General features: G+C 47.1%; 2 protein-coding genes and 2 pseudogenes across 2 annotated transcripts; 1 reads left to right on the plus strand and 3 right to left on the minus strand.

Annotated features, from left to right (window-relative positions):
* The first annotated feature begins 4,220 nt into the window (after positions 1–4,220).
* Positions 4,221–6,768, plus strand: LOC130527513 (rho-related GTP-binding protein RhoU-like). Its single transcript, XM_057036127.1, has 4 exons — positions 4,221–5,506; positions 5,605–5,663; positions 5,761–5,790; positions 6,025–6,768. Exons 1-4 carry the CDS (start codon positions 5,242–5,244, stop codon positions 6,511–6,513), a joined length of 843 nt encoding a protein of 280 aa, XP_056892107.1. The 5' UTR covers positions 4,221–5,241; the 3' UTR covers positions 6,514–6,768.
* Positions 6,769–12,888: 6,120 nt separating this feature from the next.
* Positions 12,889–16,243, minus strand: LOC130527526 (ras-related protein ORAB-1). The gene is made up of 6 exons (XM_057036158.1): positions 16,052–16,243; positions 15,157–15,229; positions 14,933–15,028; positions 14,707–14,802; positions 14,197–14,328; positions 12,889–14,011 (listed from the first exon to the last, which is right to left on the minus strand). The coding sequence occupies exons 1-6, from the start codon at positions 16,063–16,065 to the stop codon at positions 13,814–13,816; spliced, it is 609 nt and encodes a 202-aa protein (XP_056892138.1). The 5' UTR covers positions 16,066–16,243; the 3' UTR covers positions 12,889–13,813.
* Positions 16,244–16,367: 124 nt separating this feature from the next.
* On the minus strand, positions 16,368–17,465 carry LOC130527527 (E3 ubiquitin-protein ligase TRIM21-like; annotated as a pseudogene).
* Positions 17,466–17,529: 64 nt separating this feature from the next.
* LOC130527517 (tripartite motif-containing protein 29-like) lies at positions 17,530–18,394 on the minus strand (annotated as a pseudogene).
* Positions 18,395–19,726: the final 1,332 nt, after the last annotated feature.

The raw sequence follows: 19,726 nt of genomic DNA on the forward strand, positions 1-19,726 counted from the left end.
TTTTCCTTGCCACTGTTGCTTGTCTGGGGTTAGGCCCTGGGATTCTGGAAAGCGCCTTGAAACAATTTTGATTGTATAAGACGCTATATAAATAAAGATTGATTTGATTTGATTTGATTTGATGGCATGCATTGGGTCCAGCAGGGGGTGTTGTACTTGCCTAGAGAGGAGGGAGGACAGGGCCTCATCCACCTGGCCAGCAGGACCGCTGCTTTTAGAATACAGTTTGTACAGAGGTTTTTAACAGGGCCGGCAAACCTGATGTGGAGAGATGTGTCTTCAGACGGCTGAGTAACTTGGGGCTGGATGATGCTCTGTTTTTAACTGACTTTAAATTTGCAAAATTAAATGGGCTACCTCCATTTGATCAAAGTGTTGTTCAGGCATGGGCCCTTTTTAAAGTTGAAAAAAGAACCATCTCTGACTCTCTGTATTGGCTGCTAAGGGAACCCATGGTGCACGGAGCCAGGCTGGACGTCTCGGCTGAAGCCACACCAAGACTGACGGCTGCACTGTGGTGGACCCGGACCTTACTCCTCCAGCACGTAGTGGCCGTGGCAGGGCCAGACCTGACGGGCGCGGAGGCAGTGGGTTCCCTGTTGGGCATCCGCTCTACCCAGGCAGCCGAGGGGATGCTTCAGCTATGGAGGAACAAACTCAGCATGAGAGAGAGGCATCTCCTTGAAGACTACGGCCAGGGGACCGAACCCAACAGCGAGGACCCCTTCCCGGAGATCAGGCTGGCTGCCCATCTCGGGAATCTAGACGGTCCTCTCCTCAGACCATCAAAGACTTTCTCCCTGCAGGCAGTTGAGAAGAAAACCCTGTATTACAACTGTGTGACGGTACTAAACAGGAGAGGACTGTCGAACAGGAGCACCAGCGTGTGGGCTTATCGGCTGGGAAGGGATGGAGCCCGCCCCTGCTGGAGGGTCCTTTACAAGTCATGAAAGATGTTTTTATTGGTTTTAATGAATCATTTTCGATAAAAGCTCTTATTTATGGTGCAGGGTACAACAAAGCTGCTAACAACAAGTGGCAGCTCCTTAATTTTATTTGCAGAGAAGCCAAAATGGCTATATACATATCAAGGAAGAACAAAATCTGTCAGGAACCAGATAAGACCCCAAATGCGACACACGAGTCTGGCTGAACACCGCTTTATTGTCGGACACAGACAACAGATAGGATTCACCGGGGAGCGAGCAGAACAGAATAGTCGGGGACAGGCAGGTCAAGATCGGGCAGAAGGCAGACAGAGTTTACAGGGAAGCAGGCTAAACAGAATGGTCAGGAACAGGCAAGGTCGGAACCGGGCAGGCAGGCAAACAAGGAAAAACGCTGGAAAGTCATCGGGAACGAATAATGATCTGGCAGGGAGCAGGTGTGCCTCTGGGGATAAGAAGAGTGCTCATTAGTGTCCTGATGCACAACAGGTGTGTGGGGCGAGGTGGCTCACGGGCATGATTGCCCGCAGCGCAGTTGTGACAGAGCCCCCCCCTCAAGGGACAGCCCCCGACAGCAGTTCAAAGGCGGAGGCAACAAGAGGCAGCGGGGATACCGGTTCTTCATGGTAATGTTGTTGAGGCCCCGGTAGTCGATGCAGGGTCGCAGAGACTTATCTTTTTTCTCTACAAAGAAGAACCCGGCACCTGCGGGAGAGAGAGGACGCCCGGATCAGCCGGCAGACAGAGAACTGGAGATGTACTCCTCCATGGCCTTTCGCTCTGGTTCAGAGAGGGAGTAGAGTCTTCCTTGGGTGGTGCGGTGCCTGGGAGGAGGTCAATCGCACAGTCGTATGGTTGCCCGGGCCTTGTGAACACCTCAGCGAGGTCGTGGTACTGCTCTGGAACCCCGGGGCCAGATCCGGGGGGTGACATCAGGCGCCGAGGTCCCCCTCCGGGCTGGCGCCAGGCAGGACCGATGACACTCAGTTCCCCACCCCAGGATCTCTCTGTCTCCCAGTCGAGTGCGGGTTGTGGACGGCGGGCCACGGGGTAGCCAGGACCAAGGGAAAGTACGCTCCCTCCAGGATGTGGAAGTGTATTTCCTCCCGGTGGTTTGCCTGCAGCAGCATTGTTACAGGGCCGTCCGGAGCTCTCTCCCGCAGACGAGCTGAACCCTCAGGTCCACCCGGGTTGCTAAGTCAATGGCCCCATCCAGCGAGCTGGGGACGTCATAGGCCACCATTGCGTTCTTAATGTGGGCTGCTAATCTGTGTAGGAAAGTGTCCACTAACACGGCAGGGCTCCACTGGCTCCGGCTGGCCAGGGTGCGGAATCAATAGAGTAATCTGACACAGACCTCTCTCCCTGGCGGAGCGCCAGCAGTCGACGTCCTGCAGAGGACCGGGAGTTCCCCTGCCTGAACACCTTGCGGAGCTCGGAAGCAAAAGCGGAGAAAGTGAGCAGGCCTCCGATTGACGCTCCCACTCGGCCGTTCCCCAGAGCCATGCCCGTCCCGTGAGATGTGTGATGGTGTACGCTACCTTGGCTGCCTCAGTAGCGAACGTGCGGGGCTGCAGGGAAAACAGCAGGGAGCAATTCACCACAAAGGCCTCGCAGGACTCCGGATTACCTCGTAGCGCTTCGGGTTCGCCAACACGAGGTTCGGGGCCCTGCTGCAGAATTACAGGAGCTGACGCAGGTATGGAAGAAGCAGTAGGCGCCGCCGGTTCCAGGCGCGCAGACAGCGGCTGAGCCGACCGGAGGCTCTGCGACGCGCGCCGCTCGTTCGCCTCGCAGCGCGTCTCGTCTCCGAGGCAACAGCCGCCCCCGCCTCCTCGTGCAGCTGAATGATTCCCTCAATCCGTTCCAGTCAGTCCAGTGGGGACGGGTTGTGCGCTGGGTTCATTACTGGCCAGATCGTACTGTCAGGAACCAGATAAGAACCCAAATGCGACACACAAGTCTGGCTGAACACCGCTTTATTGTCGGACACAGACAACAGACAGGATTCACCGGGGAGCGAGCAGAACAGAATAGTCGGGGACAGGCAAGGTCAAGATCGGGCAGAAGGCAGACAGAGTTTACAGGGGAGCAGGCTAAACAGAATGGTCAGGAACAGGCAAGGTCAGAACCGGGCAGGCAGGCAAACAGGAAAACGCTGGAAAGTCATCGGGAACGAATAATGATCTGGCAGGGAGCAGGTGTGCCTCTGGGGATTAAGAAGAGTGCTCATTAGTGTCCTGATGCACAACAGGTGTGTGGGGCGAGGTGGCTCACGGGCATGATTGCCCGCAGCTGTGACAGAGCCCCCCCCTCAAGGGACAGCCCCCGACAGCAGTTCAAAGGCGGAGGCAACAAGAGGCAGCGGATACCGGTTCTTCATGGTAATGTCGTTGAGGCCCTGGTAGTCGATGCAGGGTCGCAGAGACTTATCTTTTTTCTCTACAAAGAAGAACCCGGCACCTGCGGGAGAGGAGGACGGCCGGATCAGCCCGGCAGACAGAGAACTGGAGATGTACTCCTCCATGGCCTTTCGCTCTGGTTCAGAGAGGGAGTAGAGTCTTCCCTTGGGTGGTGCGGTGCCTGGGAGGAGGTCAATCGCACAGTCGTATGGTTGCCCGGGCCTTGCTGAACACCTCAGCGAGGTCGTGGTACTGCTCTGGAACCCCGGGGCCAGATCCGGGGCGTGACATCAGGCGCCGAGGTCCCCCTCCGGCTGGCGCCAGGCAGGACCGATGACACTCAGTTCCCCACCCCAGGATCTCTCCTGTCTCCCAGTCGAGTTGCGGGTTGTGACGGCGGAGCCACGGGTAGCCCAGGACCAAGGGAAAGTACGCTCCCTCCAGGATGTGGAAGTGTATTTCCTCCCGGTGGTTGCCCTGCAGCAGCATTGTTACCGGGCCTGTCCGGAGCTCTCTCCCGCAGACGAGCCTGAACCCTCAGGTCCACCCGGGTTGCTAAGTCAATGGCCCCATCCAGCGAGCTGGGGACGTCATAGGCCACCATTGCGTTCTTAATGTGGGCTGCTAATCTGTGTAGGAAAGTGTCCACTAACACGGCAGGGCTCCACTGGCTCCGGCTGGCCAGGGTGCGGAAGTCAATAGAGTAATCTGACACAGACCTCTCTCCCTGGCGGAGCACCAGCAGTCGACGTCCTGCAGAGGACCGGGAGTTCCGGGGAGCGAGCAGAACAGAATAGTCGGGGACAGGCAAGGTCGAGATCGGGCAGAGGCAGACAGAGTTTACAGGGGAGCAGGAAACAGAATGGTCAGGAACAGGCAAGGTCGGAACCGGGCAGGCAGGCAAACAGAAAATCGCTGGAAAGTCATCGGGAACGAATAACAATCTGGCAGAGAGCAGGTGTGCCTCCGGGGATTAAGAAGAGTGCTCATTAGTGTCCTGATGCACAACAGGTGTGCGGGGCGAGGCGGCTCACGGGCATGATCGCTAAATCTAGAGATTGTGAGGCCGCCTCTGTGTGGCGCAGTAACGTTCGTTGTAGGCGTAGGGAGTTTGACTTTTATAAAATGATAAATGACCTCAGCCAATTCCACAATGTATGGTGCCACAAAGATATATTATGCACTGTCACAGAGAACAATTTGTTGTTTCTACAACCCCTTGTGGGATGAATTATATTTGCTGTTCCCTATTATTTATTTATTTATTTATTGTTATTCTGTGTGTTTCTAAACAGGGAGTTTTGTGTCCCTGTGTAAATTGTAAATAAAGTGTTTTTGTAAAAATCAAAAAAAAATCCTCTTCTTCTTTGTGGCCTCTGGTCCTGCCAGTGACCTTTACCCTCACTGTTTTGTCTCTTGGGTTAGGATTCATTCCGTGACCACTTGTGACGTGGACACCGCCTCATGGAAACCGTCCCGTGATAGTTAAACTTGATTAGAGGTTTGGCCAGAGTAATTTGTCTTTGTTGAGCTTCAGTAATGAGATTCAAATGACGACATCGGCTATATGAGATATTCATTTGAGAGCCTTCATGTGTATTAATTGCCTAAAGAGGCAGCCGTGCTGCGGGATAAAGGCCCAGTCAGATTAGTTCATTTCACTTGGAAAGCTCTGGAGCTTCAGATAGTGCTCTACTCGTAAGCTTCTTACAGCAGATGAAGACAGTGCCCCAATCAGGAGCTCTGGCTGCCCAGAGAAAGGCGGCACTCGCACCAGTGCGCGCATCAAATCTCCGCAGAGCCTCGCAGCAAGCGCACACACGACCAGCTGCAGAAGGGCCCGGGCGGAAAGGAGGATGGGGGATCTCTGAACCATCAGACTGCACACAGCCATGCTTCCCGAAGCAGGCAGACAGAAGTACGCGCGGCATGTGTCCGAACCGGTGTGCAGCAGGGACGCCCCGCCGGTGCCGCATCGCCGCTTGAAGGACTTCCCATTGAGTGTGAAGCGGCGGCGGTCCAGTTCTGCGCCTGAGCGACGGGTCAATTGCGTACTGGTCGGGGACGGAGCGGTGGGCAAGACCAGCCTCGTCGTCAGCTACACCACCAACGGATACCCGACGGACTATGTTCCCACTGCCTTTGACAACTTCACAGGTAACCTTTGACCCAATGAGCAGGTCAAAGGCAGCGACGTTGATCTTAAGCTTTCTGTTATAGTTTGAAGGAAATATCAGAGCTCTCTTTGTCCGCAGTGATGGTCGTGGTTGATGGAAAACCAGTCAGGCTGCAGCTGTGTGACACGGCGGGACAGGTGAGTTGAAAACTACCAATAAAAGACCAGAATGTGATTCACCTGCACATCCTCTCTTCTTTTCTTTAACATCTTTTTCATTTCTTGCTGCTGATAGAAATGGGGGCTGGTTGGTGGATCAGTAAATGTAAGTGAGCCAGTGATCAGCAAGGACTTGTCAGTCCTTCTGTCTGTGGATCTGTTAGTTCCCCCCCAGGAACTTCACCCTTCAGATGGTCGCTTCACCTTTGTAGATGTCAGCCGGGGTGCTTGTCAGGGATCACCGTTGGCCTAACTGTCTTCGGTGCCACCAGAACAGACGGACGGTTGTTGCCAGATTTTGGTTTTAACCAGAACCTTCTTTGTTTCTGGCTTCCTGAAGGATGAGCTGGAGCGTCTCCGGCCTCTGTGCTACAAGAACGCAGACGTCTTCCTCCTCTGCTACAGCGTGGTTCGACCCTGCTCGTTCCGCAACTTGATCAATAGGTGGTTCCCGGAAATCCACCAGCACTGTCCCGGCGCGCCATTGGTCCTCGTCGGCACCCAGTTGGACCAGAGGGAGGACGTCCAGGTGCTGATAAACCTGGCCCAGAACCACGAGCAACCAGTCAGTATGGAGGAGGGCCGCCAGCTGGCGCAGGAACTTGGAGCCGTTAGCTTTTCTGAGTGTTCGGCGCTGACCCAGAAGAACCTGAAGGATGTGTTTGACGCAGCCATTCTGGCCAGCATCCAGCAGACGGACATTTGCAGCTTTGAACAGCAGAGACAGACACTGAGGAAGAAGACGCCTGACAAGATGAAAAGTCTGTCAGAGACGTGGTGGAGGAAGATCACCTGCCTGCTTGGCGAGCAGAGCTCTGACATCAGATAAACACCCAAACTGCTTCTGATTGTGGGTTTGATGTGGTCAGATGGGCGGGGCTTATCAGCCACCCATGTTTACATTCCCATGTGATTCTGGCTCATCACAGAACCTTACAGTCACATTCAAATCTGACTATGGCATCATTATTTATTTAATTACTAATTTACATGAAAGTGTATGTGTAGATCACACTATTGTGCTCAATTTAAAACTACTGTTTCTATGAGAGATCATTCATTAAATCTAAAATGTGTTCTGGTAGATTAGAGCTTTTCAATCTGAGGTTTTTTTATTTGCTCTGATTCGTTGATCCCCTTTACACATTTAAAATACACCATAAAACTGTTTACATTCGAAGAAACGTTTGAATCACCAGACAAATACTGAATACATTAGCAGAGATATTAGCCTTCACTGGCTAACATTTGACCATTGCGCACAAATATCAGGCAAGGTGGAACAAGAATTTCTTGCTGTAATGACGTGGTTAAATGTGCAGTTTAAAACAGTAACGCTTTTATCAACCTGGTCAGACGTTCATCCATGAAAGTGGCACCAAACCTTCAGCTGCAGTTTTGAGATCAAGCGCTCAGAGTGTCTCGGTTGTTCCTGTAATCTGTGTGGTGGAGGCCTCCCAACGTCACCATCCACTAATCAGAGTGGACAGCAGCACCTGGCATGGATTAGACCAGCATATGGAGGTTCTGGTGCCCCTGAGAACTCAAACCTTGAAGGAGGGAAAGATTCCCTTCGAAGCTTTATCTTATGTGATATCTGGAATTATTTTATTCAATATTTGTTTTCTGATAAATAAGCTGACGGTTTCTGATCCCACTGGTGCTGCAAATGCTGAACCCCGTCACTTATTCTCGGTGGGAACAGCTAGCTCAGTTAGCACTGAATTTAACTTTTTTGCATTCTTGCTGTTCTCAGTTATCTAATTTATTAACAATTGTAGGAGCCATATATACTGTTTCTCTAGTTGATTTGTTGAGGGAAACCCAGGCAGAGCAGTGAAGATCTGGTCAGGATCAGATGACATCTAATGGACAGAAACAACAGGATGAGTCACCATGCAACCAAAAAAATGTCTGAACATGTCATCAAGAAAATGTGTACCGGTACATCAAAAGTTGCCAACCTTCCACTGATATTCAGCTGAGTCACTGTCTGTCAGGTTCCTCATTCTCAGAGTGGAACATCCTCCCCGAGAGGAGACCTGGACACAACCTGCAGATGCTAGGTTGGGACTCGAGTCCCCAAGAGAGCGTCTCCGTCCTTGGAGACCACCTTTAGTCCTGAACCAGGATTTAGATATGCTATATCCATAATATTCATCATAATTGTTGTAAGAAGAATCTATTTTCAGTGTTCAGCCTCTGGGTGCACAGATGCTGCTGGAGCTGTAGGTCACCTCATTGCAGTGGTTATCATAAACACCTGAAAGAAGAAACAAGTTTGGATCATTTTCAGCCACAATGAGGGAATACACATTTACTTTTCCAGATGCTTGATGCTCGTGTGAACTCACAGACTGAAGGAGATGGAAAGTCCTTGTGTCCTTTCACAGCACAGGAATAACTGTCTTCGTAATATGAATTTCTATAACTGTGAGACATTTGAGCATAGACAGATGATCTCAGAGATGGAAACACACATGATCAAAAAGTTCTCTGGATGGAATAAGGACCTATGACTGTTAACTGAACTCCATGTGAACCAATGCTGAAAGAATGTTGGTCTGGTTTGAAGTTGACTTTGTACACAGTTGAGTCTCTAAGGTCCTCGATCTTCAGAGTACAGATGTTCTCCGAACAACGGTACTGAACCCGGTCTGAGTACTGCTGCACCCTCGGATCTTCATATCCACGTGGAAACTCAACAAGCCAGAATGTTTCCTGGTTTCTGCCTGTATTTGTGTAGCTGCAGCTAAATTCCACTGTAGAACATCATACAGCACAGATCTGGGTCGTGCTGCAGGTCAGGACTGCAGGACTCCAGCCTTCCACCGCCTGGATCTCAGAGATACACAGAAGGTCAGATGCATCACAAATTGCATCACAAATTGCATCACATCAAGACACACAGGGGAGGTTTGTCTCATCACTTAAGAGGTCAACGTGTCCACTCTCGCTGATCTGCTACAACACCAGCTGAAACTGACCCTGGACAATGGATTCAAGCCTCTCTGCATGTCTGAAACAGATGTTTGTATGTCACATGACCATCAGGGCAAATTCATCAAGATCTGCAGGTCACACAAAAGCAGAATGGAGACTAAAAACTGCACTTATTCAGGGTGTCAAGGAGGAATTCAACTCTTCAATCATCAGCTCATTCAGCAATTTATTAAAATGGATGAGATCTGAAGCTATTTTATTTGGCTGGTTCCAGTTTTAGACCATCAAAGAGTTTTATTTTTGATCAGATCTTTCATCTTCTCATCCATCTGTTACTCTGGAATGAAGCTCTTGTCTACTGAAGGTGAGTCTGAGCAGAAACGATGATTTCTTGTCAATCTTAAATTTAAGCTGCTGCACTTTACTGTTTTAACAGCGATTCTATTAACATCTGCTGATTCTGAATATGGGTCGGGGGTTGGCAGATTATAAATTGGTGCCTTTAACATCTCACCTACCAACAATTACGGAGAGGATGATCAATATCAATATCAATATCAATCTTTATTTATATGGCACTTTTCATACGCTAGGTAGCACAAAGTGCCTCACAAAGGATAAAAACAGCAAAGAGAACAACAGAATCAAGAAAAGGACAGACACACACACATGCATACAACACACTTACACACACACCCACACACATAAACAAGCTGAGGCAAGCTGAGACATGGCTGGGCACCGAGACCTGAGGCGAAGGAGACGCCACCATGATAGTTGAAAGTTTTAGTTTTTGTGCACATTCTCATACCTTAATTTCAATACAAGAAATTGGTTTCTGGAAAGGTTGATCTGCAGTTATTCACTTAGAATCATAAATATGAGAATGTAGCATTGCAGTTATTATCACAGACCACAGGGTAGCGCTCATGGGTCACAAATGAACAGGCTCGGTCCCGTTGCTCTGATGCGCGTTCACAATGTCGAGAATAATACACCAGCACTCGGATTAAAACATTAATAGAAGAAGGGAACATGATGATTTAAGGGAATTTAAAAAGTTGATTTATGTAGCCCCAAACCATTTATTGGCTGAGTTCTAGACGTCTCTTTCACCATGTTAGCCTAAGAGAAAGAGTCTTTTGGGCGCCAGTGGAAGCAGGTGACCGACGCCATCTTTGCAGAACCACCATTTGGCCAGCAAAATCTCACATCAGCCATGATTGCTTTACCTCTTCAACCTCAACGGCACTTACTGTTTCCAGATCTCTTCATAGAGCAATTATTTTTGCTCCGTGCATCGCAAGTGGTTGTTAAACCCATGAGGTATGAGTTAATATGCACTCTAGGTTGCATGTTGTTTTGTTGTTGTTTTTTTTTGAAAAATTAAGGATAATTAGTAATTAATTGCGTACCAAAATATTAATAAAGATCTTAAATTCTTTCTCACAGCCTGGAAGTCCTTCAGGTGTGTTTTTGAAAGGCCAGGCCTGCTGTTCATGAGCCTATCTCTGAGGAGAATATTTCATTGGTTCTGAGTTTTGGTGCTGATCTGCATCAGAGATCGGCGGCCTGAAACTTTCTCCAACTCCACAGATCTGTGGAGCTCAGTCAGAGCTCTATTCCCTCTCTCATCAAAGCCCCCAACCTGATTGAGGCTGATGGAGACACGCAGATCTTTGCTCAGCCTTGTCCAGATGTGTGCAACTTAATCGCTGTCTCTGAGCTCTACTGGCAGTTATTTTGACCTCATGGATCTTAGTTTTACTCTGTACGAGCTGTAAGGTCTTATTTAGACATGTGTGTGCCTTAAAAATCAGGTCCATTTATCTCAACACAGATGGACAGACGATAACAGAATGACCTGCAGGAGTGACAGTAGAGAAAAAAAAACCTTACTTGTTCTGGGTTTTGGCTCCTGAGTGTAGATGTTTTGGGTTAGGGTTTGCGCTATTTCCTCCAGTTGTTACTGGAGAGGGATGAGCGTCAACATCACTGGGTTGGTGTGTTTTTTAGCTTTCTATTCTGTCTGCTTTTTCGTTTTACCTGCTGTGAAAGCTGCATAAATGTTGATCATTGGGAATGCTTTGGCAGCGTCATGACCTCATCCTGAGGTAAATGTGTCAGCCTTTTATGGCGTCTGATATTAAATCACATCAGGATGATTCCAGATGGTTAAGAGTAGAGCCGAAGAAAAAAACTGTCTTGTTCTGAAGCTGCTCCTAGACTCACATCAGCCATGATTGCTTTACCTCTAATAAAATCATTATTATTTTCCACTTTGCTCCTGGAGCCCTCTGAATTTCCTCAATCCACAACAAATAAATTAATATCTGTAATTCCTTTTGCACTCAACCGAGTCTGAAGTCTGGGAGCCTGTCAGGATCAATCTCATGAGATTTCTCAAAAAAAAAAAAAAAACACCAGTGGTTTTGGGTATAATCTTTGCAAATTGAATACAAAAACAAACCTGAACCAACACATGAACAGAAGGGTCCAGATTCTTTGCTGTCACACTCATAGAAACTTCTCAGAACACTTGTGCTAATGAGGTCCTGTGTGTTGACAAAAAATGAGATTTTGGGGTATTTTCACCCAAGGCTTCACCTTAACAAATTTGCCGAAGGTGTTTCGTGGCTAAAAATGCACTGAAAACAACTGATCTAAAAATTTATTTTTTGCACAGATCTTTCAAATATGAATTATGACTAGTTTTCCATGTGGTGTTTACTTTGTTTTTTTCTATACTTTGCAATTTAATAAAAAGTGGGCCAGAAATTTTAATTCATTTTCTAATGATGAAAAAATGAGTTCAATATAAGAAATGCTATTATAAAGGTAATAATAATAATAACTCCAGTCACAGAGTGTAGTGATATGAGCCAAAAAACTGGCCACCACAATCCTTCATCGTGTTTTTGTTATTTGGATTTGTTGCCACATCCGTAAAAACAGTTTCAGGGGCAACCAGACACGAGTGATGGCAATAGTGCTGGACATTGAACCACAGCCTGCAGAGCCTGGGTCTACATCACAGTTGTGCTGATGCACCAGCAGGTCTTCAGTAACATCATAAATGCCATCCATCCATCCATCCATCCATCCATCCATCCATCCATTCATCCATCCATCCATCCATCCATCCATCCATCCATCCATCCATCCATCCATCCATCCTATACCGCTTATCGGGTCGCGGGGGCAGCAGCCTAAGAAGAGAAGCCCAGACTTCCCTCTCCCCAGCTACTTCTTCCAGCTCATCAGGGGGGATCCCCAGGCGTTCCCAGGCCAGTCGAGAGACATAGTCTCGCCAACGTGTCCTGGGTCTTCCTGGGAGTCTCCTACCGGAGGGACATGACCTGAACACCTCACCAGGGAGGCGCCCAGGGGGCATCCTAACTAGGTGCCCAAGCCACCTCATCTGGCTCCTCTCAACGCGGAGGAGCAGCGACTCTACTCCGAGCTCCTCCCGGATGGCAGAGCTTCTCACCCTATCTCTAAGGGAGAGCCCAGCCAACATCATAAATGAAATCATAAAATGTCAGAAATGACATGTGAGGGCAGTGATTCTGTGCCACCAGGGCACAATCAGAACCGGTTCTGTCCAGTCAGAAGCAGTCTGTTTTGTTGAAGTGCACAAGGGGAATTAATACTACCCGTAGTTCCCATTTCCGCTTTAGCAACAAATGACTGCAGTTTGGGTGTTCCACCAGTATGTGGCAGCCTTTACTGACATTTTTAACCTCATTACTGCTTTGTCTAAATGCAGCAGAGTTAAGAACTTTGGCACAAATTGTTTCTTTATGGTTTATATTCATGCACAATCTTTTATTGTGTTCATTTAACAGCTGTTTTATGGTAATTTCTTGTAATTTACTCAGCCTTCTGTAATCACTTTGGTGGAAGTTTGTTTTCTTTTTTGTCTTTAGAGAAAATGATCTAAATCACATGTTGCGTGCTCATCAGGCTCCTGATTCTAGGCCCCTCACGCAGCATCAGGTGCTCTGAAACTGGACCTGAGCCACAGTGACCATGTGGAGGAGGTCTGCTCCTGAGTGTACCCGTGAATGTTAAGCTCTTACATCCTGCAGCCTTCTCAGTGACACATGGGTCTGGTCCCCTCAATAGGGTCAGTGATGCACAAACACCCTGAATCACCCCCCACCCACCTGCAGCACCTTTGTGTTGATCTTATTTACTGTTAGATGAACAGCAGAGTGAACAGTGTAGGTGTAAATAAAAAGACCATCAGAACGAGCAATTATCAAAGATCTCCTTCATTGTTTAATAGTCGACAGTGTGCCACAAAAATGTCCGCAGCCATAAATCGTGCCATGGTTACTGGTTCCAGCTAGTTTAACTTGTTTCTCTACAATTTGCAAATCACTTCTTACATTTGTATGTATAAATATATACAGTTTATTGATTACTGGAGCTGGGATGGTGGGCTCATTCCTCTGGGAAGGGGTGGGTTGTGCCGCTGCTTAAGCACAGATGGAATACGGCCAACGCAGTCTCCCAATGTAGCACATGCTAAACACGAACGCCAGCACGCACGGCCAAATACACACATCATCTAGAAAGATATATACAGGAATGTTCACTGCTATCATACAAGAGGAGCCGTGACGACGTCACCACCGAGGGAGGGGGCAAGAAGGCAGAAATGTCATGGAACTGTCCCGCCACAAAGGCACTGGCGCATTTCTGGAGCGGACTGGGACCCGCCCCCTTACCGTGTGTCGGATTCTAACATGCGTGATGCTGGTCGTGAGCATGTGCTGCATCTGAAGCTCACATCTGAGAAGAGTAGGGGGCGTGAGGTCTTCACGTCACACCGCAGCCAAATCAAGTTTTTAGAAAAGTGACTCATTCAACAAAAAAAGAAAGAATGGAAAAAAAGGAGAAAAATCATTTCCACCTTTTTCATCACATGTTGCTAAAAATGGTACTTTTTTCCCCAGTATGAGTGTTTTGGTGAAGCTAGAAACATCTGCCCCATGTTCTGAGGTTGCAGAGGGGCAGAACATCCTGCTGACTCTGAAATGATGTGGTGGGAATCTGGTGCGCGCACACACACACACATACACACACTTACACCGCCATCATGCTGAGTTTGGTGTTGACTCCAGGTGGATACAGGGCATGACTTTGTGTCTGTGTGTGTCTGTGGGTTGTGTGTGTTTTCAGCAGCAGCCTCCAGATGAGGTGTTGACCGGCTTGCTCTGGATTTTGACATTGGACTTCTCCGAGGCCCCGGCAGTGGCCCCGGGGCCCATCCTCTTTTTGATCTCCGCTGCCATGGTCATAAAGGCCTGCTCCACGTTGGTGGAACTCTTGGCACTAGTCTCCAAAAAGGGGATCCCCAGGTTGTCAGCAAATTCCTGCAGACCAGAAGAAAACCATGTTACGCCTCCTCGCTCCACTCTGCCGACATCATGAGATGGTCACCAGGATGTCAGCGCAGAGTTCAAAGATCAAAGTTGTTTCTCAGCCAGCAGACAGAACTGACACAATTCATGAGGGATGAAGATGATTTATGAAGGTGAAGCTGAGAAGCTCTGCTCACCTTGGCTGTGGTGTAGTCCACCACCTTCTTTGTGGTGAGGTCACACTTGTTGCCCACGAGCAGCTTGTTCACGTTCTCGCTGGCATAACGGTCGATCTCCTGCAGCCACTGTTTAACATTGTTGAAAGACTCCTGAGGGGCACATGTGAGGACGTTCAGTGACAGACAGCAACATTCAGGCTATTTTTGGAGAATTTTGCAGCTATAAATATCTAAATGCTTTGTTTTATTTTTAAATGAGTCTCTGCAGGATTTCACTGGCTTGTTTGTGACTGTTGTGCAATTTTGTAAAGAAAAATTCAAAACTGTGTGGAGAATGATTTTGAGGACTTATTTTTCGTGATTTTATTCATTTTGTTTTGATTTTTCAGTTGGACTCATATTTGTGTCCCTTTCATTTCTGCTTTATGGTCACAAGTAAATAAATGGTCGTACTGAAAGTTCCCTGACAGGATTAATCAACACACCAGAGCTGGACCTGATTCTCTAATCACTTTTTTCAGCACTGACCTGATCTGTCACGTCATAAACCACAATAATGCCATGAGCTCCTCTGTAGTAACTGGATGTGATGGTGCGGAAGCGTTCCTGACCAGCCGTGTCCCACTGAGAAGCCAGAGCAGACACAGTGAGTCGACGCACGCACGCACACGCATGCACGCACACGCATGCACGCACACACACACACACACACATTTAGCAACACTTATCTGCTAACAGCTCTGTTCCAACTCACAATCTGAAGTTTTATGGTCTTTCCATCCAGCTCAATGGTCCTGATCTTGAAGTCCACACCAATAGTGCTAATGTAGCTCTCTGTGTAGGTGTCATCCTGTCAGAAACAAACACATGCACACGCACACACGCGGGTCTGGGTGGTAGATATAATGCCTAAGTAGTTATCAATGATGACAGCACCGACAGGGAACATGGAAACTATAATAAACAGCTGACACTCACTGCAAATCGAAGAAGAAGACAAGATTTTCCAACACCAGAGTCACCAATCAGGAGCAGTTTGAATAAATAATCACTGTGAAGACAACCAAAGTAGTAAAAATCATCAACACAGCTCGTCACCACGGACATACAGCCAAAGAAGATAAGGTAGAACAGCCAAGTAATGTTCAACAAACTGTTGAATTTTTAAATCTGCCTCCCAGGGTGCTTCTGTCAGGTTTGAGAATAGATTCAACACTTTATAAAGTGACCATTTCGAAACATGTCTGTCATACTTCAAAGGGGGCCAAACCTTGCACATTTGTCTAATCTGCTTCTGGTTTTAGTGTGTGAAGTGTATTTTTTGTCGTAACTTTGATGTTACCTAACCAACTCCACAGCAGGACAAAATTGTGTAACTTCCTGTTAAAGGTGGGAAGATTCCACTGAAATAACCGTCCTGTCGCCTCATGAGGGATCAAAATTCCACATCATGTGGTCGAACAAACTGATAGCTGACGGTGTCAGTCCGTCTGTAACGGAGCAACAATCTTAACAAAATCCTCAACAGTGTCAGGTAACATTACGTAGCTATCGCGTTAGCACATTAGCCGCTACAGCTAACTCTGTTTAGGGTGCTAACAAACGCTGAAGTCGAATTTACACATTAATTACATCAGTTTAGTCGGTTATATTAGATGCAATAATGTTGACATACGCGGTTTATACTCGACGTCAATAGTGTCATTCGACCGATCGGACAGCTTCGCTACCGCAGCGGAGAAGACAAAGAAGCTGACGTTCATTTTGAACACTCCACCGGTCCGCTCCACAAGCTAACGTTAGCTTAGCTTTCTCTGCTAAAATGACAGCTCAGGCGGAGCTGTCAAAGAAACTACACTAAATCCTCACTTACTATTCGGGATTCATCGTTGACTACAGGTGATAAAGTGGTGTTACTGTAAACACAGCAGGATTTCGTCACAGATGAATTGCAGGGTGGGACTCGATGGGAAGAAAAATACCGTTTTCTCTGTCAAGAATTGGCTAAACTGGTTGTCGCAGCCAGCAGAACATAATCGAATCAAATATGGCTGTCAGCGATACCTATGCGGAAATACCAGGGGATAGGAATCTTGGGTAATGTAGTCAAGTGGCGACGCGTTTGTGTAGCGGGTTAACGCAGTACGAATACAAACTGAGACGCTGTTAAAGTACTGAAGAACCACACATTGAAGAGATTAGTTATTTTCATCAAAGTCCTCAGCAGGTTCATACATGTTGAAATATCACATTGATATGATGACACCGCTGACAATTCATGGGAAATGAACTGGTGGCCATAATAGGTGGTCATCAATTTTCTAATCATCAATTCAATTTTAATATTTACATGGCATTTAAACCAATATAATGTCTCAGGCTGCTTTACAGAACCTGAAACTGAATTTCCTGAACCAAAGAGTGGGTCACAGCAGCAGACATTCACATTTGTTGAAGCTCCAGGTTCCTGTTCTGCACAGAAGACAGGGAGTTAAAGTAAGACCATGTAACCTTCAATAGCAGAAGGTAATTTATGGATATTATAGTAGCTGTTTACATTCAAATGTTGTTTTGGACCAGCTTCAGATTTATAAATGTATTTTTTGAGACAGAAGAGCGAAGCACACTAATCAGGTAGATTGAAATACAACTGCAGCTGACATGAATGCTGTGCAGATTAAAATAGATCAAATATGGATTTAACAGGACTGAGAGTGCCTGACAGGTGAGGGGAGGACCAGAGGGGCAGAGTTTTTGGAGCCATATTTCAAGCCAGGATTGAAGCACAGGTAGAGTTTCTGAGTGAATGAGCAGCCAGTGAAGGAGTAAATTAGAGCTAGGAGACCAGGCCCTTGTTGTAATCCCATCCTGGTGGGTCTGGACTTCAGATACTGTACAGACAGATTGGGAGGGTCGTTCAGTGCATTGAACTTCATCCTCTTCCTCAGCCGTAATGCCCAGGAGCCATCCTCAGAACTGAGTGGGATATCCTCCTTCCCATTGATGGACTCTCTGGCCACACCTAAGTCCCACGCTTTTCCCTTTGACCTGAACCTCAAAGTAAAACATCCCAGGGGTAAATCTCTGCCTCCCCAGAACACAAGGATTGATGGAAAATCTTTTTGGGTCCTCTAGCAGATTCTGCTTCTCATCTCCAAGACTGACCTGTTTTCCATCATCAGACAGGATCAAACATGGATGAGCAGTCTCGGGGTCAAATGTCACATCGACTGCATAGTGCTGGACGGTCTTCAACTCGCTCTTCATCTGTTGGCTGACCGTCATCTCCAGCTGAGCCACAGCTCTCACCACATTCCGCTCTAGCAACGGTGGGTGGAAGCTGACCCCCAGCTAGTTTTGTGCACGGTGGATGTTCATGGACTGGAGTCTCTGGAGGCCTTGAAGGGGGTTTCCAGAGACTTGCTGGGCCATTCCCTGGGATTCTTCTAACGAATCAACCAGATTTTCCATGCCTTTCTCAACCATCTCCATCAGAGACAAGAAGACCTGAACACCTTCTGCAGTCAACTTGTCTGCCTTTCGCCGGCTGAGGTCGATGGAATTTTTCTTGTCGGACATGGACCAGCTCTTTGATTTGCTTTTGCAGCTTGCTCTTCTTTTATTTATATTCTTGTCCCAGAAGAACAAGCTCATGGCTATTGTGTCCGGTGACTGTGCGTATGACACAAGTCTGGTCGGTCTTTCAGAACAGATCCGGAGCATTGTGCTTCAGACACATCCGGCCCTCCAGTTTCACCACAGGGTCGATCAGCTGATGTTTCTGGAGGCTTGGTACAGTCTGATGAGGTCCCAGGTGAGTCTCACAGAAGGAAACAAATCACAAGCAAAACTTCAGGGCCTTCATCTTGGTTCCAGAGCAGAGGTCACAGGGAAGGTCTCCTGCCTCATCTCTCTGCTGCTGCGAGCTGCTGATTTCCTGCTGAACTCTCTGTCGGAACTGAGCAACTATCTCACTGGTGAAGGTGTTGACCCATAGCTCAGGTCGTTCAGTAAAACAGGAAGAAACCTTGAGCAGGACCAGGCTCATATAGGAGGACCCTCCTGCTGATGGCCGGCTGGGTAGAGAGAGAGCAGAAGGGGGAGGACAGGGAGAGGAGAGGAGAGGTAGAACATAGAAATACATTATATCAATTAAAATAAGCTGCCAGTAGAGTCGGGTTGGGTGGGTCAGTGGGATCGGAGGTCAGAAGGTCAGCATACAGCTTATGAAGGCGGTGATACCTGTAGATGAATACGGGGGTCAGAAAAACTACACAAGAAATAACATCACTGGTCTACTGGAGAGGAGGAGGAGTGGAGAGGAGAGTTTAATATTAAATAGCAACACGAAGGGACATCCTTTGAGATTAACTTTCATCTGTGTCCTCAGAACGTTGCCTTTGTTGATGTTTATCTGTAAATATAAATGTGAAAGAACATCCCCCTGCTTTGGGGAAATAACTCCACATAAGAAATAAACTTAGCATGTTAGAATCCTCAAGATCAACGCAAAATTAAAACAAAAGTGATTCTAAAGCTTTGGATCTTAAAACGGAGGATTAATCGTTTATTTTTCTGATTTATTTTTTAAATTTTACTTGATGAACCTAGTTATACACACGTGTAAGGAGCCTACCTGTGTAAATATGTATTAATTATCAAATAAACTCACCTGGGTCCTAAAACTCTTGTTTTTCTTCTTTTGGAGACACACTTGAGTTTCAGTTTTCCTGCTGTGTCTAACTGATAAAGTGTGACGCAGGATCTTCCAATCAAACCACATTATTCTCCATTCAAATTTCCATCAGACTCTAAACATTAAAATAACATAAACTCATCCAATTAGTGTCAGAACACTTTTGGTGTTTGGTGTGAAAAGGAAACATGACAGGGAAGTTTTAAGTAAATCTTTCTAGTATTTTAGTTTTTTTCCACCTGATGTATTTTGTGTGTGTGTGTGTGTGTGTGTGTGTGTGTGTTGGGAGGAGGGGGTCATGCTTTTATTATGAAGGTACCACACCCTTGTGTCGTGTTTCCGGTGTTAGCTCTACATTAGCCTGTGTGAGTCATTTGTACAAAAAACATAGCTCTAACCTCTCATTAGAAAACATGTATTGAGAAATTAACACCATAATTATGAAATAATAATCATCTGGAAGTTGGTTTGGATCCCGACGATTGCAGTTCTGATGCTACATCACAGACACTGACCAGGAAACCGCAGCCAAATACCTGGTTTGCCCCCTAGTAGTCGACGGTAGAACAGCCAGTTCAGCTACCAATCAGATCCAGTTGAGAGTTGCTGATGCGTTTATGTTGTTATGGTAAATTTGTCTTCATATTTAACCATTTGTTGTCTTTATGTTTACTATCTTTTATAGTGCAGAGATGCAGTCAGGAGTGATGGGGACTTGAGACAATCACCCTTGGAGCCAATTACTGGACGTGTGCAGCTATAAGAGAAAATTAAAGAGATGTGTCAGCCCAAAATGTTAACACACATTTGCTTTTTACATCCAGCTGCTTCCAGTTTTGCCTCTTCAGGTTT

This window comes from Takifugu flavidus, chromosome 6, assembly GCF_003711565.1.
Source record: "Takifugu flavidus isolate HTHZ2018 chromosome 6, ASM371156v2, whole genome shotgun sequence".
NCBI classification, from domain to species: Eukaryota; Metazoa; Chordata; class Actinopteri; order Tetraodontiformes; family Tetraodontidae; genus Takifugu; species Takifugu flavidus.